At 41.7% G+C, this 26,266-nt stretch overlaps 1 protein-coding gene across 8 annotated transcripts in view; it reads right to left on the bottom strand.

Annotated features, from left to right (window-relative positions):
• CEP112 (centrosomal protein 112) overlaps positions 1-26,266 on the bottom strand; it is a 359,448-nt gene that overhangs the window by 26,985 nt on the left and 306,197 nt on the right. For 3 of the 8 annotated variants that reach the window (XM_075903952.2, XM_075903951.2, XM_025180419.3), the window contains one exon: positions 24,549-24,725. The exons of 4 other annotated variants lie outside the window; for them this stretch is intronic. In XM_075903952.2, coding sequence (XP_075760067.2) covers positions 24,549-24,725 — 177 coding nt within the window. Of the gene's footprint in view, position 1; positions 8,603-24,548; positions 24,726-26,266 lie in introns of those variants that run through there. One more of the 8 variants, XM_075903956.2, reaches the window with a different exon arrangement.

Genomic DNA, 26,266 nt, shown 5'->3' on the forward strand with positions numbered 1-26,266 from the left:
ACAATATAAATCAATACAAAACATCCATTCAAAATTAGAAGATGGAAGGGGAAAAAAACCCTGTAATTGTATTTCAGTTGGTAGCCAAAAATCACAGGTATTATATGCTCTTCAATCTTAGTTTTTCAACAATATAAAGATAGCTACACTATGAGCTCCATTCTGCCACTCTGACTCTCACTTAGCACCCTACTATACAGGTAGTTCTACTGTTTACAACAGGATTACCACTATAGGAGTCAGGGTGGTAGAACTGAGCCCTCTCATCTTAGCCAATTTATAGGTGTTGCTAATTTTTTATTAAGTTCCACTGACTTTTTTATTTGTACAACCTGTGTTTTGTTTGTAATGATTGAATGGTGGGTGCACCAATACTTTGACTTAAGGAAAACAAAAATCTGCTCTCTCAAGAACCATGTCTTGCATCTGCGATGGAAATAGACTCAACATTATTTAAACAGGAAAAACTTGCAAAACAACAAATAGCACCTTAACACCTTACCTTACTTACGCTACCTCAATGACATCTTCATCATATGGACTCATGGGAAAAAGACCTTTGAAGAATTTCACAAGGATTTCAACAGCTTCCACCCAACCATCAACTTCTGCCTGGATCAGTCTACATGAAAAATCCACTTCCTTGACACTACATTACAATTAAATGATGGACAAATTTCCATCATCCTATACCGGAAACCTACCGATCGCTACACTTACCTTCATGCCTCTAGCTTCCATCCCAGACACATTTTTCAATCTATTGTATACAGCCAATCCCTAAGATACAACCAGATTTGTTCCAATCCCACAGACAGAGACAAACACCTACAGGATCTATATAGAGCAGTCCTAATAGTTTTTAAAGTGCTACTGAACTATTTGTTGTTTTTTAAGATTTTCCTGTTATAGAGTAACTCAGCTACCCCTCTGAAATTATTTAAACAGTAAGCTCTTGGAGACAAAGCTTTACTTGCTAGCACCTAGCACATATAAACAATGAGAAATACACATTCAATAATCAATTATACAGTTTTGAAAGAGTGCTAATTTAACTGACCTTTGCCTCACTCTGAAACCATCACACATCAGATGAGGCACATTAAGTTATTTAGTTTGTTATTTGTTTGTATTGCTCTGTCACCTCAGAACCCAATTTTAGGCCAACATGCCAAAGTTGTAGATAGTTCCTGTCCCAAGAATATTACAATCTAAATATGATAATTCCAACAACTGAACAATTAACAAAGAGTTTATTTTAATGTTACCATTAAATGTTTCAGTGCACACTGAATATTTAATTACTAAAGTTTAATTATAGGCACCTGTTTGTACCTGTGCATTGACATCTCAAGTGCTCGCCTGAAGCAAGGTGCACAAGGCTTATGTTAGAGAGACTCCATCATAGAAGTGATGGTGGTAGCAGAAGAGAAGCATTTAGGGTTATATCTGGGAACTGGATACACAGCTAGTGTATCAACTGAAAAGTATATAGCAGAGCCAGCACTGTCTCTGAAAACAGAAATTTAGATCTGATGATATATAGTAAATGTTATTGTAATGACTTAAAAATCTGAATAGCATGGACATGCTACTCTGTCTGATCAGCAAACTTTTGTTCCCTTAATGCATTTTGGAGAGGATGTCATATGGTATCACATGCTACTAAATGTGGAATACCCATAAATAAATCAGAATAATTAAAGATACTTGCAGTACAAAGATTTAACAGAAGAAAGCTCTATCTTTTTTCCACAGCACTGCAATACTGTAGTCTCAAATCATTTACAGGATAAAATTGCTATTCAGATAAGATAAGAGGACTACCTATGATAGATCTTGCACATTGTTTTGAAGTGATGCCAGGTGTCAACTTTAAAGTATTAAAGCTGTAAGGCCATTACATATTCTGATGCCAAAAAGTTTAACCAGACCCAGGAATGATCTTCAAGCCTACCCAGTGGCTTTTACACTATCATTTCTGCTAGAAAATCAGTCTTTGCAGCCAATCTTCTGCACTCAACAGGTCTTGGAGTACAATAAATTAGCATTAATGATTCATGTGATGTGTATTTCCGAAATGGCACTTTAAAAAGAGAGCTATAACGTGCAATTTAACCCTCCCCAATTATGTCATAGTATGACATGAATTTTCTGAAAAAAGAATGGGTTTTTTTCATGTACTAGAAAATCAACCAAGACAGGTCATGAATTCAGTGATAGCTCGTTACTGATTTTAATGGGATTGAGCCCATAGAGAAATTAGTTGCCCTTTTTTAACTGAAATCAGAAATGCTCAATAGCCATATTTGTATTTGTAGCCTGAGCTCCTATGTGCCACGATCCACCTTCTACCACCATTTTCAACTGAGCAACTAATACAATCCCTCTAGCATGTTGTGATGAAAAAGAGAGTTAGGGAATTCTTTGTACACTGAAAGGGATACTGACCTGTGTGCATGCCACAAACAACACATTTATTTCCTTCAGAGCTGCTAGCCTTCCTCTAAATGGGAAATTTCATTCATTTGCTTGGTTACTGTGGTGTAAAAAGAACGCGCATGTGTATGCGTTGTTTTATTGTATTTCAGTCTTTGAGGGGGAAAAAAAATCTTTCCATGGGAGCCCACTAAGAAAGTTTGGAGTAAGTAAATACACCCACCAAGACCACACTGACAGCAAACACATCACAACTTGGCACTAAAGAAAAGAACTTGTAAAGTGCCTTTCTCATCCATCAATTCCCCCCTTTTGGCTTTTTTATTATTATTTTTAAATGCCCACAAATCTATACTGCAGAGGATATAAAATGAAAAGTACATGACAATCTGAGGATGTGTAGGTTTAACGATCATACTTTTGTTTCTTAAAATGTCACAAATTCTGTTCTATTATAGATATAATTACCATCAAACACTTATCCAATGTGGAATATATTGTCTGAGTTTACTGACCATTCCTATTATCTATTATATCCCATTATCTGTCAGTCCTTAACATGCTTGGGTGCCGAGATAGCGGGGAGACATTTTGCTCTTTTGTGAGAGTATGGTGAATTCATCTAGCATTTAAGGTTTTTGAGTAAGGTAGAGTGCAGGCCAAGTTCAATACTGGTTACTTCACAGCAGCCATTGCTGTGTATCAAGGCTGTCCTCTGAATGACTCAGTTAGTTCCCCTGGTTGCATGGGAAATGAAGCATCCAGATGAAAAAACTAAATTAAGACAACCAGCATTTGATCAAAGCCTATCCAAAAAAGAAAAAATTATGGGGTCTGAAGAGTGAGATCCCTGCATGCCAATGTCTCCAGAGAATAAGAATTACCGATAACTTCCCCTGTGCAAAACTGTCATTCCTTCAGACTAAGAACCTAGATGGATATCCCAAAAGAAAACTGAGTGTAAAGCTGCACAGAGGGTCAATGAAAAGGGCACTTCCAACAGCATAGACAAGGAGGCTTTTATATCTAGTCTCTACTTTTCTATGCCGAAGGGAGATGTCTCCAACAACATTACTCTTGGACTGTAGTTAACAAGATTCTTCAGACACAAACACTTCAAAATACTCCACAGACTATTGATGCTAGAGCTTGAAGCAGTATCACCTTCTGATTATCTCGTTGTAAAATACGAAATGTTAGGTTTGATAACTGCCAAGGGATATTTGTTAAAATATATACTCAAAAATATGCAGCTCCCAGTTATTCAAAAGTGAGTAATGTCCTTCTTCCTCTGACATTTAATAATTACACTCAGAATTCCTTTGGATGTCTAAAACCTCATATTTAACAAGATGCAATGTTGGATGCAATGTCTGTATTCAATGTTGCCAACTTTGTATTGAATTCTGAAGCCAGCTCAACTGAGTCAGAAGGAAGTTAAAAAATGGAGGAGGGGAGGCAGAGGGAAGAACCTTATTCAAGGTTTTACTGAGTGTGCAGCTGAGTTTAGCTATGAATCCAATCACCAGGCTTTTCAATCTACCTCTCCTCAGGGAGGATGCACTTTAAATGTATGAAAGTCTCAGAGGGATAGCCGTGTTAGTCTGTAACTTTAAAAACAACAAGTAGTCCTGGGCACCTTAGAGACTACCAAAAATATATATAGTATCATGAGCTTTTGTGGGTAAACCCCACTTCTTCAGATGGGTTTTAAGTGAAGTAAAAAAATGCATGAAAGAGCTTATCCTGGGAGCATTATACAGCCACTTTTTTGGAAAATTAAACCAAGGATTAGGGTACAAAAGTCATTATTAACCCCCCCCCCCAAGCTCTATTGTACTCACCCCAATTATTCAGTAACACAACTAGGCATGTGTTTTATGGAATTAGAAGCTTTTATGCTAATCTTTATAACTCAAAGTTCTACCCATGGAATGGCAATGCCCATGTTTAATGACTGCTGGGACGGACAACACAGGATAGTTGTTTAACAAAAAACAAACAAACAAAAAAATCCAGCTTTATGTTTTGAATCACAAAGGCAGTTTCCATTTTTTCCACATGGAAAACAAAAGCATAACAAATTAGGATTTGTCTAGACACCCAATGTTTGCTGCAAACTTGGGGGTGTGACTCCACCCCACAGTATCCTGCCACGGACTGTCAATGTGGACTGTGGACATGCATTAACAGTTTGTTAATCAGTTAAATTGTTCAAGGTACAAAATTAATCCCCATCTCAGCTTTTCTGAGTTGGCTTACATCACTGTTGTAAAGACAGTATTTTTTTCAGTTAAACTGGCTTTGAAATGCCATGTAAACATGTTTGCTGTTGAAAGTCTACACCATACCTGACCTTGGAAGTGCTTTATGTTGGCCTGAGAACAAAGAAATGAAATGTTTTGCTTTCCAGCCCAGATATCCTACACTTTGAAAAGCACTTAAAAATGTAAATGAGATAACAAGCTCTACTGCAACAATGTGGGTGAACTACAGCTGTGGAAAAAGGCACATTCATTAGATTTATTGATAAAAATGGGTGAAAAAAACCTTTAAATAGGTTATATTGCAAATATTTTTGAGTTTAATGAACTGTTCATAAGATTCAAAGAACACATTAAATCGATAATCATGTGCCTGTTGGAAGAGAGAGTGACGGTTTTGTGGCTATGGCGCTAAACTAGGACTCAGAAGTTCTGGGTTTAATATTCCTGGCTGTGCCACAGGCTTCCTTTATTACACCAGGCAAGTCACTCAATATCTCTGTAGCTCAGTTCTCCTCCAGCTGTAAAATGGAGATACTGATTCTGCTTTCACTAGTACTTGTGACACACTCAGATTAGGGATGTAAAATCCCGTTTAATTGCTTAACTGGTTAAACCTGATGTTTAACTGGTTAAATGATTAAAGGGGAAGTGGGCAAGGAGACCACTCTAGCCCAGCTGGGCTGGAGTGCTGCTCCCCCACCTGCCATGGCTGAGCTGGAGCAGCCCTCCTCACCACAAGGGCTTCTCTAGGTGGCGGGAGCAGCCCCTACCTGCAATGCATCTGAGCCTGCTGCGGAGCTAGAGCAGCCCCCTTCCCGCAGCGGGCAAGGAGCTGTTCCAGCCTCCATTGGTGGGTGATGCTTACTGGTTAACCAGTTAACCTTTCACTCCCTAACTCAGATATGATGGGGATATAAGCAGATGGAATATGTGAACAGACTATTATAGCTCGGATAGCCCTTCTTGAATCCCTGTTATCACGGCAGAGCCAGCACAACTCTGAGCTGGATTACGCTGTGTGGTTTGTATGTCACTAACAAAACTTTTAACTAAATTTTCATTTGGAAGACCAATTCTGCTCTTAGTAACTGAGAACAGAGTTTGGAGAAAACAGAATTCCACAAATGCAACACTCGGCCAACAAAATATTTTATACTGATGGGTGACCTGTGAGACCAGAAAAATCAAGCTTGACTTTTAAATTAGAGGTTGCTACAGTGATAAAATTTATTTTTTTGTAAACTTGTAAATCATATATAGCCATAAATATGGAACAGCATGATGCCAGTTCTAGAAAATCACTTTTCAGACAGAAACATACAGTGAGGCATTAGTTATGAGGTCTAGTTGGGGGTAGGAAGACCTGGAAGGATCAAACGAACAAGCATACAATCGTAATACAAGAAGGATTTTTTTCATTTTTAATACATGAAAAAATATTCTGCTTCTACTTTAACTGTAGGAAACGGTGAGAGAGAGAGAAAATTTCATGCATAGAAACATAGTGGTTTGAAGAACTGAATGGGCAGAAACCAAAACCTATTTTCACATAATGTGAAGTATTTGGGATATAACTGCTGCAAAACTATTGTATTTTCTTAAGAAACCTTCAGAGAAAATCATTCCCTCCATTATGTAAGTTACTGAGCACACAGGTCTTGTTCCTGCTCCAACTAAAGGCAAAACTTCCACTGATTACAGTGGTACAAAATTGGCCATAGAGAATATAGGTCATTGTTCCTCCTCTTCAATATAATTAGTTGAATAAATAAGAAGAGAAGCTTGTAGGGAAGGTGAAGTCTTTTAAAACATTCTTCATGCAAGACCTGAAAGTATTCTTAGCTTGAAGTGCAGGATGTTAAACTCGAAAGTCATTGTTCATCAAGATCAGATTAAGCCTGGAAGGGGAATATTCCCTTTTTTGATACACATGCTTAACTCTTATTGGCTGTAATAGCAACTATGCATACACATCAAGAGGAGAACAGACTTCAGTTCTTATGATTAGTGTAGAGTAATACTAAAAATAGGAGTAATAACAGTTAGTACTTTTCATCTTCAAAGGGCTTCATATATTACCCAATTAACATAATTAGTTAATGAAAGAAGCAGTAATAAAAGCTACTGTAATTACTCATTATTGTCTTAATTATTTCAGTGACAATGCCCATCTCAGTAACTTTACATCCTCAAAATCTGTGCCAACAATAATTCTGGTGTACAGATCTCCTTTTACATATCTCTTTAATTCAGATTAAAATAATTTTCTCTCTACCAGCAGGTGAAAAAAAAGCCTCTCTCTGGAAGCTTGAGCAGAATGCATACAAACATGAAAACAAACCACATGGCATTTTGTTCCCGAACAAGTGTACTTGCAGACTATCTGAAATTGGGACAAAAGAGCAATGAGCCAACTCTGAGTCCTGTCATCTGTACATGGAGTGGCAGGTCAGGGACAGTAAAGATCAGACACACAGCAAGAATTCATCTTCTATGTTGGGTGGTCTCTCTATTTTTAGAGGCAACAGCAGCTCCTTGTTGAAAAATAGGTCAAGTTTATTATCAAACATAATCTCAGGTATGCTTCAACTAAGCTTCTGCCACATCTCTCCTTTTCAGTAATTGTAGTCTTTGTTAAAATATTCCCTGATTAAATATAATTTGTGATTCTGTGGGTCATATTACATTAAAGGTGACTGAGCTTATTATTATTAAAATAAAACTTGGGGAAATGTCATTACAGAGGTCACTGTTGTGCTCTTTGGGTCACAAAAATAGTATTTTTTTAAAGGGACAAGAATTGAGATTTGGGCCAAATTTCCTGCTTGTACAAAACAGACTGAGCTACATTGATTTCAATGGAGTTTCGCCCATTTACATCACCGAAGAATTAGGACTGGTGTTTTCCCCTATTGTTCTGTATTTTAGTGCATGATCATATCAAAACCCCTGTGCTCAATTTCACTCTAGTTTTTGGTGTAAAGGAAAGGAAATCTTATGGGTTTAACCTAATACATATGCATGCTGTTCACTTATGGCAAAATTCCTTTCTGGTGGGAACTTTTTAGCTATTGTTGCAACATACCCCATATCCAAGAAATCCTGCTTTGATGTTGTTACACTACTCATTAGGCTACTGATTCAATATGAAAGGCAAAATTTTTGTGGTCTGTGTGAAAACAATAGCTTTGTTTTCATAAACAAAGCCCCTCCCCACTGTCCGTATCCAGTGGTCAACATTACTGCAACTGAAAAAAAGTATTATTATTCTGTTCTGAAAAGAGTTTGTGGATTTAATCACTCAAGTTATTCTTATAGGTTCAGATTTAAAAAAATATTTAGGCTTCAGGGTGCTCAGCATAGCAATGCCTAATTGATGTAAAAATCAAAATCTCTTTTGAAAATGAGATCTAGACACTGATATCACTTAGGTGTTGCAACACACAACCACAGGAACACCTAAGTACCTTTAAAAATCAGAGCCACTATCTATAAATAAAATCAAAACCACAATTATATCTATATAGATAGCTCTGATGGCTTACTGTACACCAGGGATACAAATTAAAACACCCGAAACAAAATTTTATATTTATATAACATCTTCCTTCCATAGGCCTCTCAGTCTTTTATTTGCAATTAAGCTTCATTGCCAATGTAAGTTAGATAAGGGTTATATGCCCATTACCAGGGCTCCACAAATCACTGAATCTACTCGTCCATGGCGAGTAGATTTCAGCTGGTCGTCTTGTTCACTGGTGGCGTGTGCATGCGCAATGCGGGTTTTGCGTATGCGCAGTGCGAGGCTGGCAAGTAGGTTTTGCTGACGTTTGTCAAGCCCTGCCCATTACAGATGGAGAAACTGAGGCACAGGGAAGAACTGACTTTTCCAAATCCTGCAAGACAGGAGCAGAGCCATGAATAGACTCCAGAAATCCTCATATCTAATCTCTTGTGCAAACGACTAATACTGCTTCTTAATGAGCATACATGAATCACATCAGAGAATGAAAACATTAGTGTTAACTTATAATATATCTTTTTCAAAAATATGCTCCCCATGGTGTTACATATTTCTAAAAGAATTCCAACATATTTTCCTCCTTTTCTGCTACCACCAGGAAAAACAAGTTGTTTTTGCTCATGAATAAGATTTTCAAAGGAGCTCTGGATTCAGCACCTCCCACTGAAAACAATGGCTAGATTCTGAGGAAATGTGAAAATCTGGCCACTTTGCTGATGTGCTTAGAGCTGAAACCTCTTGGAAATCTAGTCCTAGTTGTGACTCTTGAATATTTTTTAAAATTAGGCTAGGGCTCTTTTCTGAGCTTTCCAGTACTGCTTCTTAAATTTGCCAGCAGGAGTTGCAATTGTGTAATGCACATTTCCTCCGCTCCATTTGATCATACCACTAGCGTGCAGGAAAACATACAAGAGCACTGGAGTCCAAGAAGAAGCTTGTGTGTCTGTAAAAGCAGTGAACACTTTGCCCTAGGTCACCAAACTAATCATGGAAGAGAGAGCATTTTACTCAACATTTTCTTGAATACCATCGGATCTAAGACCGCTCTGTCTTTAAGTTTCAAGACTTATATACAAGTCACAGAAAGTAGGAGAAGGGATGTATTAACAAAACACTGTATACTTTGGTCCATCCATCAAATTTCATCTAAGAATCTAAAGTGTCTCTTCCAGAGTACTCTTTCAATCAAGATTTTCAACATTTTGCTTTTAATGATGCAAACTCACATGTATCATAGTGTTGTTTTTGTTAGGGGCTTGTGTATTTTCAGCGTGTTCTGGAAACTTTTTGGTTTTGCTGGCACAACTTTTAGGCCCTGTTTTAGCAAAATATTTAGGCACGAATCTAATTCTAGGTATGCAAGCAGTCCCAGCAAAGTCAACAGGACCACTGGTATACTTAAAGTTTGGCATGTGTTTAAGCATGGGACCTTAAAACATTTCACCCTCGTGGGAATTAATTTGGACTGTACGGGTTGAAATAAGGTAAAATACATCCTGGAAAGGTATGAACTCAAATGAAACAGCATCATAAATCACAAGATCTTTCTGAGTTGGCTGTGGTGGGGAATGACAGGGAGATTCAAAGAGCAATAATAAACTGGCTTTTGCATGTCCTTCTCAGTGACTCACAAAAAAACCAACCAATAGTGGTATTATCATGTGAAAACACACTTTTGTCTATTACAAGAATGCTTTACAGTTGTCATGATGAAGATATTCTGAATGCTTGTCAACTATGAAACTTTAGTCACTGCAATATTTCTACAGGAATATCTTAGTTGCATACTTTAGGTGTTTCCCAAGTTGCATTAGGATCATGGTCAAGAGCACGTGGGAGAGTTTAGAGGTCAGAGGTCACTTAAAGGAAAATCAACTACTTAATTTCTTTTCTGCTTTCACTTTGAGGGATGTAGGGAAAAATACATGGTATTTTGTATATTCGAGATAAAACGGATCCTTTAAACCCAAAGATACCATGACATCCTTAGCATACACTTATGAAGAAAAAGTTCAAAACTTCCAATTTAAACCACTCAGAATGAGAGGATTTACCAAAATTCTGCCTCATGTTCAGCTGACGCATTGTCAAAAACATTTATCACACAACCTTTTGAAGTTTCTTAGCTTCCCTCTAGTTATTAAAGCTTGAATAGCAGAGTTTGTTATCATCTGCAGAGCACACATGCAAAGGTATTTTCTGAAGTCAGCCTTTCAGTTTGATTTCAGGACTATTAAGCATAATAAAGTGTCCCAATCAAGCTACATGTCTAAAACTATTTTTATGCTGAATGTGCAGAAAAGTTATGTTTGACTGATCCACTAGATAATTTTTTTCATTAAAAACGTAAGTAAAGGAAGGAGTCAGTGATTTTCATAGTAGGTTCTCTGTGAAGCCCAGAAGTTAGTTTTAAGCTATTGGTATATGCCAACCTATGGCATAAGCATACCTGGAATGTATAATAAATGGATATATCAATGGAAGACTATATTGCCAATATTTATTCATAACTAACATTCTCAAGGGCTGTTTTAGCCCATGTTGGATTTCTTCTAGTATCATTTAAAAAGAACAAATATCAATACCACCAGCAATGGTTCAGAGGTGCTTCTGCCTTTTAATAAAGCGTATTTATATACCACTTGGTAAACAATTCAGACTTTAGACAGGGGAACCTGATCTTGCAACGCATTAAATACTATCAACTCCCACTAAAACGGAAGTTTATGGTACTTAGCAGCTTACAGATAGCAATTGGCATGTTCCACTGGCTGCAAAGTTCTTTACCACCACCTTTTAAAACTGTATTCCGTGTTGTAGATCATGAAGCCTTGATGTGTCAGAAATTTCCAGGCAGCATCTTAGGGTATGTCTACACTGCCACCCTAGTTCGAACTAGGGTGGCTAATGTAGGCATTCAAACTTGCAAATGAAGCCCGGGATTTAAATATCCTGGGCTTTATTAGCATGTTCCTGGGTGCTGCCATTTTTAAATGCCCGTAGTTCGAACTACCTGCCCACGGCTACACGCGGCCCGGACCAGGTAGTTCGAATTAAAGCTCCGAATTCGGACTACCTAGTCCGTGCTGTGGCATTTAAAAATGGGCATTTAAAAATGGGGCATTTAAAAATGGGGGTGCCTGGGAACATGCAAATAAAGCCCGGGATATTTAAATCCCGGGCTTCATTTGCAAGTTCGAATGCCTACATTAGCCATCATAGTTCGAACTAGGGTGGCAGTGTAGACATACTCTCAGTGTGTTTTGCTCCTTTTCTAGCTAATATTAGAAGTTCAGGAATTTCTAATCGATAGGCTAATTTTCTTTGTAAGTATAACATTAAATGTAGTACTCTGTGGGACAGATAACTAGACTGCCAGTTACCATTTTAGGGAAAGTCTGCATTCACTCTGTAGTAGCAGAAGCAGTATTTGTTGGATAAACACTACATTCTACTGCACACACAAAAAGATGAAGGAAGATGCATAATAATGCTTTTACACCTTTCAAAGTAACCTTACTCAACTACATTAACTTGCAAGGTAAATGGCTGCTTTTTGAACTGAACAAGAGCTAGCTTGAATCAACTGAGCCTCCACATTCAATACATGATTTAGAATGTGAAAGGCAACAAAGTAATACCTTTTTAAAATTCCATCTTTAAGCCAAACCTGAGATGGTTCTTGGCAGTGTAGGATATACAGTAGTTTAAAACTCGGAAACCTTTTTCTTCAAAGTCTTTAATGAGATCCAGCCCTACTACATTTGCAAACAAACCCGATAATGCTATTGCTCCTATTTAAATACATAGGTGGAAACTGAGCATTTTAAAGTTTAATTTTTTTTAAATCTGGTTGAAAAGAAATTCATTTACTTAAAAAGAAAAAAAGTATAAAGAAGGTCCACTTCAGTTGGTAAATCAGATTACTACAATCTCATCTGCAAAAAACAAAAACTATTTTCAAATTACATAGAGTATTGGCCATCTAATTTTTTTTGAAGACATACTAACAAAGCAAGCTTGTCCTTAAATGTCTCTGGTCTAATTAGTTATACAAAATTATGGCACAGATGCTTGTCAGCATCAATTACACATGCACCTACATCTACATTTCTAGATTTCTGTCCCAGTATTTCAGTGATCTAGAATACCTGATGCAAGCAGAATAAAGAACAACACTGCATGAACCTGATACAGGTTTTAAAAGTCTATCTTTACCCAGCTTACATTCTAAATATAATTGTGCACAAATTCCAAATTTTCCAAATAATTCTTTTTTTGGAACTTGCCACAGCAATGCCAAAGGTATGTTCTATTTTTTAACTCTAACCTATCTTTTTTGGGTGTAGTTACTAAGATGGTTCAAAGCAAATTTGGTGTCACTGAAATCCTAGTAATTTTTAAAAAAAATCTTTGTTGATCTGGCTCTGAGCTGCCCACAAACTGCACTAATTTCATTTGCTGATCTTCTCTTAGTACAAGACAAAACTCTGTGTCTTTGCTCATTTGTTTAGATCTGTCAGCAGCTTCTGATATCATTAACCACACAGCTTTGCTGACGACTTCCTAGTAGACCCTGACTGGAATCGACAGGATTTCTCTTCAGTCATTTGTTCTTTCCTTTTAAAGAGTTCCCTCAAGATGGCAATGAGGCAACTGAGCAATTGGTTAAAGGCTTATTATGTGAGGCTGTGCAGGAATCTTTTGATGCCTGTGTCAATCAATATATACACATAAAGTGAGGTGATATAGGCTGGTATGTCACCTATTTGCAGATACATGGCTCATACAACTTTATCACTGAACTAAGATGTGGTGTAGTCTGTTTGTGTGCCAGTACTTGGCCAAGATAAGTCCTTGCACTTCAGACAACTTGCTGTCTTCTGACTTACGATACTGGCAGGAAGAAGGAAGCACTTTTAAGGTATAGTGGAAATGGTATCTGCACAATACTGAACTGATCCCAACTCCTTTTATCCAAGAGATTTGCTGTCTGGGTGTGTTTCTTTATTCCCAACTTCTGTGTGTTTCTTTATTCCCAATTTTATTCCCAAACCATCTTTTTAATTTGTGTATATTATCATTTCTTTCTGATACACACCTTCTTCCAGGTTTCTGAGATCAAGTTTCACCGGTTTTATTTCCACCCTCTTCTCCACTCATTTGTACTGCCAATCAGCTAAGCCAATATCATTATTTTTCAGACACTAGAGATTTATCCTGGCAAAGCTGAGCTCTCAACAGGGGGAAACTCCACTTATAAATGTAAATTTTATAGTATCAGGAAGGAGAGGTGGCTTGGGTAGAGAGTAACAGAAATGGAAAAACAGTATATAAAGTACATGGAAGAAAGAAAAGTATAGAACATTGTCACCGAGTGTTCCCAAGTCTCGGGCGGCCACCCCAAGTTCGGGTGTCCTCCCTGAGTTTCGTGCTTGACCGCCTGCTCGCGGTCCCAACCGTATGTGCTGTCGGTCCGCGCTCCGACGGGCCTGAGGGGGCCGGGAAGGGGGCTCGGGCCCTCCCACACTCCGAGCCCCGACCCAGGGCCCTAAGACAGGGACGGTAGTCCCTGGATAGTGGAGGGGGACGAGTTTCCCCCAAACGCTCCACTCGCGGGGACCGCGGCCCCGCCCTGGGTCTCTTCTTCCCGGCTCAGCCCCGGAGATTTCCCCAACTGGGGAATAGGCTTACCCTTGGTCTCTGGCCCTGCCGAGAATTTCCGCCTCTGGGTTCCCCTGGGTCCTCTTGTCCTCCTGTGGGACTGTCCGTCTCCTCGCTCTTCCTCCCCTCCGGGCTGGGGCTCTCGCCCTTTTGAATCCCCCGCTGGAGCCGTAAGGTGGGTCCACCCCTGACGTCCGCGGCCCCGCCCTCCGGAACGTCCTCCATGACACTCCCCGTGACGTCATCCGGCTGTGCCGGAGCGTCCCTGCGGTCGCCGGTCTCTTTTCCCCCTGCTCGGCCTCCCGGGTCTTTCTCCCCCGGACCTCCCCCGGTCGCCCGTTCCCCCGGCCGGCAATTCTCTGTCCCGAACCCCGGCCCCGGGTGCAGCGTTGCGAGGACGGCACCTGCTTCGCCCCCCCCGGTTCCTAACTCAGTGTGGGGGAGCGCGAATGCGGCGCTTGCCCCGTCACAAACATGAAGACTGACAACTCAGACTGCACTATAATCTCTGTGCATCCATCACCTTCTTCTTTCCAGTGTCTTTTTCTGGTTACAAGCATTACACTACTGTGGGTAAAGACTATGTGAGTATTCTGGTAGAGCTGAGGAAACACATAATATCAAGGGTGAGCTGATTATGGCTGCCTGGCAAAACGTAGTGATCAAGGGTGTTACCAGGGATGCAGACAATTAGAATCCGCTGATATGATTCAAATTATTACATATCTTCTTATAACTGCTGCTTTTACTCTGGTGAATTGCAAGTGCTAAACTGTAAAGGATATGAATTATATTAACTTTGGAAACAAAAATATAAGGAATCTAAATATAGCCCTATAAGGACAAACTGATACTTTTTTTTTAGACTAGAGAAAACAACTATATCTCAGAGCCTCTTCTGAAATACCATCTTATACAGGTTGGATTGTTTCATAGCGTGAAAATGTTCCAACAGGTGTGTAACATTGGGTGACCTGAATTTTTTACTTTGCAATTTCATTTGGCTTTTACTTTATCCGTTAAGCATCAAATGGACTTACTTTCCATAGTTAATGGTTTCTCATTTGTATTTCTATCTGACCGTCACCATATTCTCTTGGAAGTAAACAGGACGGCAGACAGTGCCTGGTGTCTCTTGGCACGGAATTGAGGAGGATGGTCAATTCTGGAGTATCCTCCGCATCTGAACAGGGACACTCTCCTTCATGAAACTCTGCAGGGATGAAAAATTGCATGTGGAGAGGGGACGGAGACTGGGTGAGGCTGACACTGGAAGGGGGGAGATGGCGGATTGGCAAGAGGGTTCCTAATCAACCTGGTGGCAAATATGTTGACGAAATAATACAGCTCCAGACTAATATGTCTCCTATGGCCCCAAGCAATACAGCTGAACCGCGACGTCCTACTCCCACGCCTGCAAAATGGAGGCATCCAAGGACAGCTGTTATCAGGAGAGACCCTGGCAGCACAGCTCAGGAGACCTGTTGGATTGTGGGGCAGAACTACTGACCATTTGATTGGACGGCAAATCCTCTGTTCCCCCATCACAATTTCAAATGAATTACTTGTGAGCAGCTCCATGTGAATTTTTGTGCTAAGTTCTCCTCCCCTTCTCTCTCTTCCAGTGGGTGTTTCCATAGGAAAGGATGCTCTTGGCCGCTGACAGGCACCGAGCACATGCCACTGAGATCCCCATTCCAAATTCAGTAGACGTTACAGATGGCTCAGCACCTCTCAGGATGTGGCCCAAATGATATTATTTATTAAATTACAGCCGGTCCCCGACATATGAACAGGTTATGTTCCAAACACCTGGTTGTAACTCGATTTGTTTGTAAGTCGGAAAAGGAAGTTACCCTGTGAAGTAATGATTGTTCTTTGAGATGTGCCCCGTGGGTGCTCCACTCTAGGTGTCGGGTCCTGTCCCGGTGCCGCGGCTCGGAGACTTTTCATAGCCGTGCTCCGCCGGCTCCCGCATGCATAGTTCACCAGGATAGCGTTCGTGCCTTTGATCAGCCGCGTGTGAGCCGGCAACCGTCAGTTCCTCTCATCTGCTCATCTGAAAGAAACAATAAGAAGAAATCTCCAGAGTGGGGAGGAAGGGCGGGTCGTGGAGCACCCCCGGGGCACATCTTGAAGAACAATCGTTACTTCACAGGGTGAGTAACTTCCTTTTCTTCTTCGAGTGGCCCCGTGGGTGCTCCACTCTAGGTGACTCCGGAGCAGTACACAGAGCAGAATTAAAACACTCCGGAATCAAGACTATCAGCACGATTCAGTACTGCTGTAGCCACAGAAAAATCTGAAGCAAACTGTTCGACTATAGCGTAGTGCTTCATAAAAGTCGCATACGAAGACCATGTTGCCGCTCTGCAAATGTCACGAAAGGACACTCCACTGAGAAAGGCCACAGTAGCAGCAACTGCCCTAGTTGAATGAGCTTTGGGGCGAGAGGGGAGAGGCTTCCCTCGCAGCGAATGACACATGGATATACATAAAACTATGAGCTTAGAAATACGCTGAGAAGTTAAAGGCTGTCCTTTTGAGTGACTCGCTACTGACACCAACAAACGGTCCGTTTTCCTAAAACCCCGTGTTCTGTCGATGTAAAACGCCAACGCTCTTCTCACATCCAAGGTACGTAAGTGTGCTGCTTGCGTTGAGGTATGGGGTTTTGGGAAGAAGCATGGTAAGACCACCGGTTCGTTTATGTGGCATTCAGAAGACACCTTCGGAATGAACGCCGGATGGGTCCTCAACGTTACCGATTCTTTCGAACAAACTGTATAGGGTGGCGAGGCCATAAAAGCTGCAATCTCACTCACTCTGCGAGCTGAAGTGAGGGATAGGAGAAAAACCAGCTTGACCGTCAGTAAGTGTAATGTTACTGTCACTAAGGGCTCGAACGGGGGCAGAGTCAAAGTTTGTAGGACCAGATCCAAGCTCCATGATGGAGGGGGAGGCCTCTGTGGGGGGGTGGAGATTTGAGAGCCCCTTCAGAAGCCTTTTTGTAGTGGGGTGAGCGAACAAGGAAATATCGTCATCCCTATGATGGAACGCATTAATTGCTGCCAAGTGCACCTGTAGCGATGCAATTGCCAAGCCATTGCCGTGTAGTTGCAAGAGGTAATCCAATATACAAGGTAAGGGTGCAAAACGTGAGTCCACGTTATTGTCCGCACACCATGCTTGGAACTTTGTCCACCTAGCTGCATAAGCGGTTCGAGTAGATTGTTTCCGACTATGCATCAACACTTGTTTGACGCGCTGAGAGCAGGATTGCTTGGTGTCGGTAAACCAGCCAGCATCCACACAGTGAGGTGTAGGACCTCCGGTCGCGGATGACTGAGGGATCCGTTGTCCTGGGTCAACAGATTCGGAAGAGAAGGCAGAGGATATGGTGCTTTCACTGACATCTGGTGGAGTATTGAGAACCAAGGCTGACGAGCCCATGCCGGCGCTAGAAGGATTACTCGGGCTTGGTCTACATTGATCTTTTTGAGAACTCTGGGAATTAATACTACTGGTGGGAAAGCGTACAGTAATGACGTCCCCCAATGGAGAAGGAAGGCGTCCCCGAGCGAATGGCGTCCTATCCCGGCTCTCGAACAATAATTGGGACGTTTCAAATTGAGTTCTGTCGGAAACAGATCTATCGTCGGAAATCCCCATCGAGCGAAGATACGATTCAGTACGTCCGTGTGAATCTCCCACTCGTGGTCATGTGGAAAATGTCTGCTGAGAGAGTCAGCTATTAAGTTGTCGGCACCCGGCAGGTAGGAAGCTGTTAGAACAGTGTTGTTGGTAATACACCAATTCCATAAACGGATACTCTCTGCACAAAGAGAACGGGATCTTGCTTGTTTATATAAAACATAGTCACCATGTTGTCCGTTAAAATCCTGGTCATTGTATTTTGAATGCGTGACTGAAAATGCTTGCACGCATGCCGCACCGCTCTCAACTCGAGCACATTGATGTGCAATAGCATTTCTCTTGACGACCAACGTCCCTGGACTGTGAGATTGCCCATGTGAGCTCCCCAACCTATGAGGGAGGCATCTGTAGTTATTTGTGTAGTAGGTTGAGGGCGATGAAATGGAACGCCTGTGAGAAGATTGGTGGCACCACTAGCGGCCTGTGGACACTGTGCCTTGACAGGATGTAAACCGTGGCTAACCAGTGCTGGAGGCAACGAAAACGTAAACTTGCGTTGCCCACTACGATGGTGGCAGCAGCCATATGCCCCAACAGCTGTAGACAGACATGTGTGGGAATTGTTGGAGCATGGACAACCGTGTGTACCAATTCCTTGATTAATATAAAACATTCCATCGGTAAATACGCACGCGCCATAGTTGAATCGAGGTGTGCACCTATGAACATGAGATTTTGGGATGGAACTAGTGTTGACTTTTTCAAGTTTATGAGAAGGCCCAGGGTAGCAAATTCGCTGGATACTGTCCGAATCATATGACACGTTTCCATATAGGTTGTACCCCGGAGAAGACAATCGTCTAAGTAGGGGAATATTGTTACCCCTAGTCTGCGTAGGTGGGCCGCGACCACTGCTAACATTTTGGTGAAAACCCTGGGAGCACATGCCAGGCCGAATGGTAGAACCCTGTACTGGTAATGCTCGCTCCCCAATCAGAAACGAAGGAAATGTCTGTGTGCCACATGAATTTCTATGTGGAAATAAGCATCCTGCAAGTCGAGAACTGCAAACCAATCCTTTTTGTTCAATGACGGAAGAATGGTAGATAAAGTCACCATCTTGAAACGCTGCTTTTGAAGGTGCCAATTTAGTCTTCGAAGGTCCAGGATGGGTCTCCATCCTCCCGACTTCTTTGGTATGAGGAAATATCGGGAGTAAAAACCTTTTCCCCAAAACTGCTTGGGAACTCTATCACCCCGATGGTGAGCAAACGTTGAACTTCTTGCTCCAACAGTTTCTCGTGAGAGGGGTCACTGAAGAGGGACGGGGAGGAGGGAGTGGTAGGGGGAATAGAGAGAAAAGGGATGGAGAAGCCGGATTGAACTACCTCTAGCACCCATCTGTCTGTGGTGATCGTAGACCAGTGGTGGTAAAAAGAGCGTAGACGATGGTGAAAAAGATGATGGGCTTCCGTATTGACTATGGGCAATTGGTTTGCATCCTCGACAAGCAAGTCAAATCTGTTGCTTAGTCGACTGCTGATTACCTGAACGGTTCTGCTGTGGTCATTTGCGCTGGGGGCATTGTCTAGGACGCTGGTTGTCAAAAGGACGTGATTGCTGTCTAGGAAAATTGAAGTCATATCTCCGTTAGTAAGGGAAATAACGCCTACGTTTGAAGGAAGGTGTGTACATCCCCAGTGTATGTAGAGTGGTGCGTGAGTCTTTTCCTGAGTGGAGGACCTCATCAATGTTTGCTGCAAAAAGTTTAAGTTTGTCAAAGGGCAGATCCTCAACCTTGCTTTACAATTCCTTCGGCGCCCCTGCTGACGAAAGCCAAGATGATCTCCTCATGGTACCAGTCGCAGCGGCCCGAGCTGCTGTGTCAGCCACATCCATAGCAATCTGAAGTGCAGCGCTACATGACGCGTACCCCTCCTGTACTATTGCTTTCAGGAGTGGTTTCTTGGTGTCTGGGAGATGGTGCAACAAATCTGCTAGTTTGGAGTAATTATCGAAATTATGGTTTGACAAATGGGCTGAGTAATTTGCAATGCGAAGTAAAAGTGTAGCTGAGGAATAGACTTTCCTCCCAAAAATATCCAATTTTTTATTGTCCTTGTCCAAAAGGGTATTTCTGTACTGTGGCGCCTTACCCCTACGTTGCGCTGCGTCTACTACCAGTGAATTAGGTTGGGGGTGATTGAATAAAAAGTCCAACCCCTTTGCTGGAACAAAATATTTTCTATCAGCTTTTTTACTTGTAGGTGCAACCGATGTTGGGATTTGCCATATCTCGTCCGCCACTTCCATAATCGCCTCATTGATTGGCAACGCGACTTTTGCACGTTGTTGTGGGCGGAGGTTCTTCAAAAGGCCATGTTTCTTAACAGGCACATCTGCTAGCTGTATGTCCTGCGTGTCTGCCACTCGTTTGAAGAGACCCTGAAAATGTTTCAGATCATCCGGTGAGGAGATTTCAACTGGGCAAATCGCTTCATCCGGGGAAGACGATGGGCAGTCCGCTGGGGAAGCTTCCGTCTTAGGGTCCTCCGTTTCCGATAACTGACCCTCCTCTGGTTCGGATTGGTCTAACTGGATTGTTGGGCTCTTAGTTGGAGAAGGTGAGCGTAGTGGTTGTGATCGATGAGGTAAGTATTCCGCTAATGGTGATTGGCAGATGTAAGAAAATCCCGTATGCAATAGTGGTGAATGGTGACGCTGGGGACGATCGTCATATGATCTATGATAGCGCTCACAGTAACGTTCAGAGTGTGATGGAGAGGGGTATCGAGAAGAACATGCGCTACCATGCTGGATATAATAGATGCGGCATGGAGAGCGCCTCACCGATCCGTACCTCGAGAGACGGGAGGGCGACCGGGATCGTGCATCTAAATACACCGCGTCCCTATAATCGTGCCGGCTGTACCTAATCTGCGAGGGGGAAAAGTAGCCGTGATAGCGACTTCGCCTTCTTGGTGAAGCAGATGGGGAAAGAGACCTGTCCCTATGATGGGACAATGACTTCCTATATGTTGAAGTCTCATCCCTACCCCGAAGCACAGGGGAACCAGGCACCGAGTGAAGGTGAGACAGTGCCGGAGAGGTCAGCTGCTGCTGATCTGGTGTCGGTGTCGGTGCCGGCAGGGCCCCCGGTGCCGGGGTTAGCAATGGTGCCAAGTCTGAGGCACTGGCGTGTCCCGCCTCAGGTCTCGGTGCTGGAGGAGACGGTGCCGACGTCACAGCCAGGGCAGGCGAAACAGGCGCCGATCCGCTGGGTGCCGCTGAAGCTGCTGAAGCCAGTGCAGGCTTGCTGGTCAGCTGCGGTGTCGCTCCTGATATCGGCACTGAAGCTGCTCTGCCTCTGGATGGTGAGGGCTCCTTTATGCCAGCCCCAGAAAGTTGTCTGGATCTCCCGGGGATCACTTTAGAAGCTGCTGCCGGGATTGAGACTGCCGCAGGGAGGGAGCGCGTCGGGGACGGATTTGACGTTTTGGAGCCAGCCGGTCCCGGAGAAGCCGCTCTCCTCTTGTGCTGGGAGATTTTTGTGGCTGCTGGGGGGGTAGGGTCAGGCTGCAACGCCTTGCCAAACATAAGCATCCTTATCTTCATCTCCCGCTCCCTCCAGGCTCTTGAAGTTAACTTACGGCAATGGGTGCACTTGTCAGGAACATGAGTCTCCCCCAGGCACCTAATACAAGTGTCATGGCCGTCAGCCGTTGGCATGGCTTCACGGCACACTGAGCATTTCTTAAAACCAGTCGATCCTGGCATTGTCAGCAGAGTTACAGAAAAAAACCGATCCCTGTGTAAAAACTGATCCCTGTGGGTAGTCAATTTCACCATTTAGCGCTTCGCTGCAGCGCTTCTTAGTGAAAACGGCTTTAAAGAATTTTTTTTTTTTTTTTACATGAGAACACCTATCAAGTAACAGGAACACAGCTAACACTAAAACTTTAACTATTTACAGGTAGACAACTATCTAAAACCATGACTGAAAAAGAGATCAGGGAGCTCCGACCGCGACCTGAGGCGGTTGAGAGGAACTGATGGTTGTCGGCTCGCACGGCTGATCAAAGGCGCGAACGCGATCCTAGTGAACTACCCATGCGGGAGCCGGCGGAGCGCGGCTATGAAAAGTCTCCGAGCCGCGGCACCGGGACGGGACACCTAGAGTGAAGCACCCACGGGGCCACTTGAAGAAGAAATACATGCTTTTACATACAGCCGTGCTGTTTGAAAGTGCGGATGGTGCGTTCGTAAGTCGGGGACGGCTGTAACAGGGTTAATGGGAGGTTGATCGTAAGTGCGGATGGTCATAAGTTGATGGGTTCATAAGTCGGGGACTGGCTGTATGTGATAAATTAACTATTACCTTTATTATTTTGCATATTGTGTATGCCAGTTCTAGATGAACACATCACAGATGATCTCCTGGGCACCAAAAGTGAACCAGGGGTAATCAGACTTCAGTGAAAATGCCCCCTTTTCCTGTCAAAATATCTGTATTAATAATATCTCATGGGGGTTCACTTTTGTTTTGGCTGCTAGTGATATTTTGGCTAATTCATGTAGAATAAAATATTCACTGAGGGGGCAAATCAAGCGCCTTCACTTGATAAAGAAGGCAGATTTGGGCTGACTGATAATGCAATGTATTACCTGAGTCCCTGGACATTTTCTAGACAGCTGAACTGCTTCATTCAGTTTCATTCTCAAACCACCGTAATTGGTTTGGATATAAATTATCCGTGGAGCTAATAATAATGTTCACCTAAAATGAGCTGGTTCTTCCAAGAGAAGTTTGGCTAAGTAAAACAGTTCCTAGCTGATTACAGAAACTGCAGATAGAAGGAAAAGAGATCGTGCATTTATAACACTGATTGGAAGCATCAGCTGGGGAAGGGGGGGGGGGGACAGTATTTGTAAGTTTTTGCTTTTATGCACATTTGCAATATGAAAAATCCAACTTTTACTGAGCATGAGACCATGAGAAAATCAATGCCAGAACTTGCAATTTTTTAAAGTTGTGCTAATTAGAAAGATGTTTGTAAAAATCAAACCTTTAGACTCCATACATTTGTATCTTTTGATGTCTGACTTAGCTGTTGCTTCATGTCACTCAAGTCTTACCAAGAAAAGCAGAAGTTGGGTCCCCTGCTAGGCTGTCCGGGGGAGTTTACCATCTGATCTTCTGAATAAAAGATAAAAGCCCTTGCATACTTTTTTCTTTGCAAGTACAGTACTATAATTTGGAAAGTGCCTTTATTCTAAACTCCACTCACCTGAGAAAGCGGCAGATATATGGAGCTAAGGCTGTTCTCTTTGAGTACCCTTTATTGCTAAGGAAACTGTATTTCTATTTTGTATGGAAAATAGAGCTATATTTATAAAAGCAAAGGCAGTGTCATTCAAGACATTCTCTTGAAGTACAACAGTCACTATTAAAACTTCACTATTGATCAAAAGTTATCACTCAGTGTTATCAAAGATGCAACAGTTCCCCTATCTATATATATAAAAGGAAAATCAGTATGATAAACAATGAATATTCATTTTAATAAAGATAATTTGATTTTCCCATGTATTTGTCATTTGAAAAAGAATGGTTTGCTCTTTTATCATTTTTTCTGTTTTTTAAAGAAGTTATGGCTAAAGTCATGAGAACCTGATATGCACAGAAAAGACTGCTATAATACTAGTGTTGGTGTTTCCTGCCATTCATACTACAGGTTGAACCTCTCTATTCTGGCATCCTTGGGACCTAACTGGTCCCAACCCAGAGAATTTGCCGAATTATGGGAAGTCTATATTATCTAGCAGCATTACCAACACTTCCTGCTTACTGGGTTGTTAGAGGACAGTAAGAGGTAAATTAGAGCTAAATAACAGCACATAACAATGAGATCTAGGATCTGTGGCTGTAGACAAACTTTATGAGACTGCGGGAAACTGGGCCACACCCATGGAAAGTAGACATCTATCTACTAAAATAATTCTGGAAGACAGATGTTTCTGGATCAGAGAGTTCTGGACTAGAGAGGTTCAACCTGTAGATCAATTTGAGGTTCAGAGTCATAAGCAGAGTTATTGTGCCAGCAGAAAATGCTAAAAGGGAATCTGAATATTCCTACCATCAATAAAAACTTTAGCAAGACATTTTTCATAAGTGAAATTGAACTCCTGGGTGACCCTCCCCTGCTGGTAATCATTCATCAGATACTATCATGATTATTTAACAAGGAATCACAGCCTGTATTACTATGAAAAGTTTTGCAAATAATTTGTTACACAAAATAACATTGTAAATTGTGCATATGGATTGCAGGTCTGTTTCTTTTTTGGAATAATCCACTGTAATGTGGTATTAGTTCATTTCACCCTTAGGCAGGGACAAATAGGGCAGATATATATTAGATATCATTTAATTTAATAATCATGTAACTGCACAAATTCTTAGTGGTTACAATATTATTTGATGGTCCACAGGGGCAGGGCCAACACCCAGTGTGCTCCTAACTCCATTCCTAAGGAGCCTCCTGCCATCCCGGGTTGCTGCCTCTGATACAGAGGCGCGGGGAAGGGGAATGTGTATAGTCATTTGGATTGACCGATAAGCCCAGGTAATGAATATATAGCACTGAAATATATATTCATTACTAAACCTGGTACCTATGTTAATTTGCCAAAACCTGTAACCTGTGTCATTGTGCCAAGTTTTCAAATGTTTACCAAGGAATAATAGATGTTTGTGACTTTATGAAAAGTTTGCTTTGAAGATGTTCATTTGCTTCTGTGACCTTTTGCTGGTGAATATATAGTTCATCAGCATACTGGAAGAGCCTCCAAGTCAAGGCAGTTCCAGAAGAAAGAAGGCAGGATTCCAGGAAGTTATTGGAAATGGAATAAAGAACAACGCTTGGAAAAATCAACAGAGTGCTATGCACAGACTATTTTACAGATACCCTGTGTTTTGAGGACATTAGATACTTTACCTCTTTTTCTTTAAAAGCAAAGTCACAGATGTTTGAGAAAGAGTTCTTCTTCTCAGTATCTATCGCTGACAAAAAGACTGAAAAATGGTTCTGGGTTTTCTCCCAATGCTTTCTTTCCAAACCTAGTCTTCTCCCCAGCATGTATGTCCCAGTGCTCTGTAGGAGACTAGATTTTCCCTGAAATGCAGGGAACAGACAATGAACCATTCTATTATTTCCCCCCAAGTAGCAGCTTTTAAGTCCCTACTTTCCTTATATTGAAATTTTTAAACACTTTTTTCTACCCTTTTTCACTGGTTCATTGATTGAAGTGTATACATGTATTGCAAGTGTACTGTTTTACTAAGTAGCCACAGTGTTTTTTTTATTCACACACTGCTAATAGTTGAGGCTCAAAGACACTCCAGTTGTTACTCTAAGGGTGAATTTGACCCACAATATTTAAATTTTAGGGTTTTAACAGCTAAAACCAGTGATGTTCTGGGTTTTTTCACTTGTTTACCATTCTTTCAATGTGCAATTAATGTACATCAAGTCATTAACTAAACTGCAACATTAGCTTGGCAAATTTTTGTATTTACAGACCTTTTTCTTATCTTCCATAATCTTTGCACTGATATATACATTTTTGGATCCTCTCCTTCCAGAACTGGCAATGAACTAAGAGAACTTAAAGAGTAGGAAAAGCAAAACGTAGAAGACAACAACAATAATGCTGGAGAAAGTGAAAGTACAACTTCTACAGAGCTGGAGAACAGTAGAGTGCAGTTCAGAGAGTAGGCAAGTCCCCGTTCTAGCCTTTTGTAAAACTTGTAAGGATGATTTTGCTGTTGGCCACAATAAGTTCTTCAATGTGTTGAGACATGAAAAGTCAAGAGAAATGCCAGAGTGCAAAGCTCGCTGCAGGAAAAAAGATGACTCAGTTCTTTGTTTCACAAAGCATGTCAAAGACATTATAAAGTGCTTACAGATGCGCAGCAATTCAGATTGCCTGATTGCCTGAACATTTGAAACCATGTAATTCTGAAGAGAAGATGCTGTGCTTCATGCAATGGAACATTTTCTGTAAAAACAGGACTATGTATTACTGTGAAAGGGAAAAGAGAATTTTTTAAAATTCAACTTTCAATTTAAATAGATAATTGTGCCTTAAAATGACCTTTTATGTCAACCTGAAAGAACCTTTTCTAGAATTATAGAATCAGGATTGTAGAACTGAAGGGACTTTGAGAAATCTTCCAGTGCAGTCCCCTGCACTCAAAGCAGCACTAAGTACAGTATTATGGAGGGCCACTATAGTGGCTACTGCTCTAGCAAACTAGCCACACTCAATCGGCCAAATAACCACTTTGTTCAAGCCAATTAGCAACACTCAACGGGCCAAATAGCCACATATGGCTAGTGGCTAGCGTGTTGGACACCATGAATCTAGACCATCCCTGACAGGTGTTTATCTAACTTGCTCTTAAAAACCTCCAATGATGGGCTGTCTAGACTACATCCCTCCTTCGAAAGAGGGATGTAAATTAGCCATATCGAAATTGCAAATGAAGCCAGGATTTGACTTTCCCATGCTTCCTTTGCATAATTGCGTCACGGCATTTTTTCGAAAAACGCTATTTCGAATGTGAAACCACAGTCTAGAGGCAGTTCTTTCAAAAACAAAAACTTTTTTCGAAAGATCCTGTAAACCTCATTTTTTGAGGAGTACAGGATCT

Source organism: Pelodiscus sinensis, chromosome 20 (assembly GCF_052426305.1).
Source record: "Pelodiscus sinensis isolate ZL-2025 chromosome 20, ASM5242630v1, whole genome shotgun sequence".
NCBI classification, from domain to species: Eukaryota; Metazoa; Chordata; order Testudines; family Trionychidae; genus Pelodiscus; species Pelodiscus sinensis.